Genomic DNA, 5,114 nt, shown 5'->3' on the forward strand with positions numbered 1-5,114 from the left:
ATTTGATATTTCACATAAGTTAAATATTTTAAGTTTATCTAACGTGTAAGAAAATGGTGACGTTATGCTAATTTTCATGGTCAGGGCTTCCACCAAATTTTCAGATTCAAATTCTCTGACAATTTAAAGACAGGGTTGGAAAAATACCAGTTTTTTTAAACCCAAAAAAAAACGTTTTCTTGGTTTAAATCAGGTTTTTTTTTAAAACACTGCTTTATTTTACATTTAATATATTTTTCACTTTTGTATTAAGTCTCACGTGATCAGAATAAAGTTTTAGTTAATTTTTTACGAGTCTTACCAGAACCAATTTTTAGTTTTAGTTTCATTTTGTATAAATACAGGCTGACCACGAAAAGGACTCGAAAAAATAGGAAATTTTTAAGGAAAATCCATGATTCCAAGATTCTTATCGAAAAACAGTTGATAAAATAAAGATAAATAAATATAGGATGAAGTAGGGAATGTTTTCGGGTCTCGCCAGTACCGAGTGGGGGTGTAGGGGGTTAAAAAGCAGGGTACTTTTTCTTTTTTTGCCACAGAGCATGCGTTGCCCTTAAAACTAGCCAACCCGGTTTTAAGAGCTTTTCCCTGACTTTTTATAGCTTAAATTTTATTTTATTTTATCAGAAGTTAATAAATTAAATGGACTTAAATTTCAGTAGAAAAGTTATTTCAATGTTGAAAAAATTATCCAAACTTTCAAGGATATAAATGATAACCATAGAATTTGTCATAGATGATAGATCTAGAGTAAAATAGCCTAAAATGACCTTCAAAGAGTGTCAAGATAAAATTAAATTCCATGATCTTTTTAAGGCCCTGATGGTGATATTAACGATTTTCCAATAACCTTCGACATTTTAACAAAATAAAGACTGTTATAGTTTCAGATGATAGGTACTACATGTAGAATAAGAACACTTCTTTTGTTGATTTCAGTTTGGTAATTATACACAACCATTTTACACTGTGCAGAAATATTTTTAGATTGTTATGGTATTTCAGCATTCAGCTGCTAATTTAGTTTTTAGCATAAACTATCATAAAGAAACTGACACTTTTATGGAAAATAATTTTAGTCTTACAAGGATACTTAGCACGAAACCAGAAGTTTGAGAAACTGAAAGATGCCTGCTCCAAAAATTGTTTAAACTCAAATTACGAATAGCTCCTTATGTTTTTTAACATAGGAATGAATCATAAATAGAGTAAGCTGTTAGTTTCCAATATATTATAATATTAAAATATACAAACATATTCAAAACTTATACACATAAAGGCACGATTCTAAGTAACACTAACACCGGCTAGAGTGGAATAATTCTCAGAGCCTAGATTGGCCTATTGCCCATGAGATTACACACCGGAAAGATGCAGTTGAGCTACTCTCGTCACCTATTGTCTTTGAGACTACGAAAATGCAGCTTTCTTCGAGAACAAAACAGCCACAGTAGGATTCCCAGAGTACCAATGGAATAGAGGAGGTAGACAGTCGTCTCCCGTGGCATATAACATTTTGATAAGGCATATTTTTCAGGAGTGAATGAGGCCTGCAAAAATTGAAATTTCTTTATTTTCACTCAAAATAACATTAAACCAACTCTAAAAGCAAAAGCAATGATGTGAGGAATACAATAATGGAACACTAACAAGGAGACATCCCAAGGTGTTTTTCCCTGATTTTTTTTAAGTAGACCTTCATGTACCTTGAAAGCTCATAAAGGAAAAAGTTTCAATGGCCATTCGTGTTGCCATGATAACCAAAAATGTTTTTCAGAACTCAAGTTCAAACTTTCTCTACGTAAAATAGCATGGCAAAATCACGGATTTTAATGTTCCACCCCTTTGCCATTTTCAAAATTTAAACAATTAAAATTTTAGCAAAACAATTGGGTAAAATTGATAAAATTAGGTAATTACAATCTGTGATTTTGCTATGCTATTTTATTTAGAGAGAGTTTAAACTTGAGTTGTGAAAAACATTTTTGGTTGCCATGGAAAAACGAATGGCCATTGAAACTTTTCCCTTTAGGATCTTTCAAGGCACATAAAGGTCTATTTCACCCCAGAGTTTGAAAAAATTCGGGGAGAAACACTTTGGGATGTCTCCTTGTTTGTGTACAAGCAAAGTACCTAGCAGAACTACAAATAAAACCAGTGGGCAGACAAATAATTTTAGTTTTAGACAAAGCTAAAAGGTAAACACGCAAATAAAACCCACACTAGAAAATATTTAGTCTAAACCGTCTGTGCATGATAAACCAACATACACACTACTACACGGACTTAACCTGCCTAATATAATCCCAAAATATTTTACCTATACACTAGATTCAAGATTAATCATTCAAAACCAGTTTGCTACAAATATGAAATTTTCAGGCCTAATAGTTCATGAATGGGTCATTGAATGTGTCCTGAAAAGTTTTAACTTTGTGGTTTGAATATTCTCATTGCTGATTGGTTGCAACATTGTTACATTACTTATCTCCATGCCATAACCAATGCAATCAGCAAGAAATGGTTAAGCTTACTAAAGTTTTAAATAATTTAGTTTCACGATTTTAATAGATTAAAGGTAAAACTTGTAACATTAATATTTGTATTTATTTTTCATCTACAAATCCATAGAACATGGGTTATTTCAGCGCTTCAAAATTGCTTAAATGACCTTGTGACCTTCAGTTTCTTAGTTTCTCAGCTTCTAATTGGTCAAATAAGTCAGGTCAAACTCAAGATTTTTAACTTAAAAAAAAAGGTGGAACCACTTTTCTACTTGGAACCAAGATAGTAGCTAAATGTAATGGCTCTTGAGATAATTTTTAAATAACCTTGACAACACTGTTTAAGGTCATCTGAATTTTTATTATCCAATGACCATGCATGAGCTATGAGAGCTGAAATTTTCAATTTTGTAGCAAAAACTATTCCCCATTTCCCCAAGCATTGTTTAATTCACCCCTTACATTAAAATTGCATTTACGTCTTTTATATTAAACCAAATATCAAAGCAATCCAAGACATAGTCTGCTTGCAAATAATTAAAAATGGACTCACCAAAATGAAACTTGGTTCCTGCTTATTTCTCCAGCTGAATGAAGCTAGGGTCCACTCGGGCATGTCACTTTTATGCACCTTGTAGCAACCGTGGTGAGTGTGCCCGGAAAAAGCCACCCTTGGTTCTAGCGCTTTAAGTACTTTGTCAGTGGCACTTTGAGACAAACAATCCCATTTTTCACGAAAGGATTTGTTTATTATTTCTGGAGGAGCCGAATCTGGTTCCATGCAAGATGCATCTGATGGACGATACAGTGGGAAATGCTGTTTGAAAAGTAAGTTAATTTACAACAAGTGCTCCAAATAAAATTAATTTTTTTAAATTACCTGCAAAAGTATTGGCTTGCTATAAATCGCTGGTATCTCAGACCTGTATTTATCGCAGTTTTGACTAGATCCTTTTGAGCATTTTAAAATATTGGAGATTTTTTGAATTTTTGCATCGGCTTCGCGACAGAAACTACAGCCATCTTCTTCTAAAGTCATACTATTGAGCGTAACAAAAATATTTCCTCTGATATTTAACATTTGTACGGAGCTTATATTAAAAGACATATCAAATCTTTCTTTCAATAATTTTGTAATCCTGAAAAAAAGTCAGGAATTATTTTCACAGAACATGTTTCCAGCATTTTCCAATAATAACGTAAGCCTAAACAAAGAAAAATATCATACCAATAATGAAATCCTATATCATGATTTCCAACCACAATGTGTACTTTGGTTTTTTTAGGCACATAAAATAAATTATGGAAGCGGTCAACGTAAGAAGAAAATTCTTTTTCGTTGCTCCAAAGACCTTCGTCAAAAATATCACCTATTTGATTAAATTTAAAATTATTCTGGCAATTATCAATGAGTTAAAAAATCTAAATTTTTGCTACCAAGAAAAAACACCGCTTCAGGATTGTGCAACGACATTGTAGTTTGAAAAGCTCGGTACATTTGCCACTCTCTATAATGTACAAATATGTAAGCCAAGTGAGTTTTCACTTATTACAATCTTTTTATTTGACTTGCCTGCGCATTTTATCAAACCAGTGGCCATTTCGAGACCCTAATAAATGCGTGTCAGCTAACAGCATTGCTTTCAATGGTTTCACATGACCAGAGTGATTTACTTGAGGCCAATAACATTGGATTAAGACAATATAATATATCCCAACCTAAAATAAAACAACTTATAATTCATGATAAAAATATCTATGGGGTAACTTTTTCTAGAAAACTTTTTGTAACGATGCACGTACTATAATTTGGAATGATGAAAATTATAAATTTCAGCCTAAATAAACCCTTTCACAATTACAATATTTCAATAATTTTCCTTTCGCAGTTATCCGTACACTTTAAGCTATCATAAGTCAAAGCAATATCAAACATTAAACATATTAAAAGCACTTCAAAAGCATTGACAGAAAACTTAAGGCACCTAACAGCTGCTTGATATTAGACTGTTACATAATCTGCTTTTTGTTGAAAATTAATGTTGTCTACTTCGTAGCTACATAATAAATGATAGGATAATTTAAAGGGCTCATTAATTTTATGTCAAAGAATCGATTTTCATTGAGAGAACAAGGAATAATGAAATTTGTGAACTGATTCAAACCCAAGTAGGTCCATTAGTGACTTAGTCCGAAACAGGAATAGCATTATTTTAACTAAAATAATTTTCAATACATACCTCACAAAATAATAAAAGTCCTGCTAGTAAGAACGACAATTTAAACAGTAAATGCAAGAAGGAATAAAACTTGATAAGCATTATTGAGAAGATCACGCTTTGGCAGTTTGGCTTCGAGCATGAAGCCAACCAAGGCTTACAAACTATAAACAAAATAACATTTTATTAGATTAAAGTAACAAAAATTCATCAATGAAATTAATATTCACCAGTATTTAAATTTCATATTTCGTGATTGACGTGTATATTTAAAGTTTTAATCAAATAAAACTTAAGCATAGGGAAAAAATGTCCTAACGTCATGCGTCAATCGAATACTAGACGTCTAAGCAATTCTAGACGGCACACATACCAAAGCAGTAGCATA

At 32.0% G+C, this 5,114-nt stretch overlaps 1 protein-coding gene across 2 annotated transcripts; it reads right to left on the bottom strand.

Moving 5' to 3' along the window:
- Positions 1 to 1,212: 1,212 nt before the first annotated feature.
- Positions 1,213 to 5,114, bottom strand: PGAP5 (Per1-like protein PGAP5). Of its 2 annotated transcripts, none has more exons than XM_090174569.1 (8): positions 4,957 to 5,114; positions 4,748 to 4,890; positions 4,077 to 4,226; positions 3,945 to 4,011; positions 3,736 to 3,877; positions 3,388 to 3,646; positions 3,061 to 3,324; positions 1,213 to 1,553 (listed from the first exon to the last, which is right to left on the bottom strand). In XM_090174569.1, exons 2-8 carry the CDS (start codon positions 4,826 to 4,828, stop codon positions 1,395 to 1,397), a joined length of 1,122 nt encoding a protein of 373 aa, XP_090030695.1. In that variant the 5' UTR covers positions 4,829 to 4,890; positions 4,957 to 5,114; the 3' UTR covers positions 1,213 to 1,394. The 2 variants fall into 2 exon arrangements, with proteins under 2 accessions (XP_090030695.1, XP_090030694.1); XM_090174568.1 differs by having other exon boundaries at positions 3,945 to 4,015; positions 4,081 to 4,226; positions 4,957 to 5,112.

Source organism: Leiobunum rupestre, chromosome 5 (genome assembly GCF_980474605.1).
Source record: "Leiobunum rupestre chromosome 5, qqLeiRupe1.1.hap1, whole genome shotgun sequence".
Lineage (NCBI taxonomy): Eukaryota > Metazoa > Arthropoda > Arachnida > Opiliones > Sclerosomatidae > Leiobunum > Leiobunum rupestre.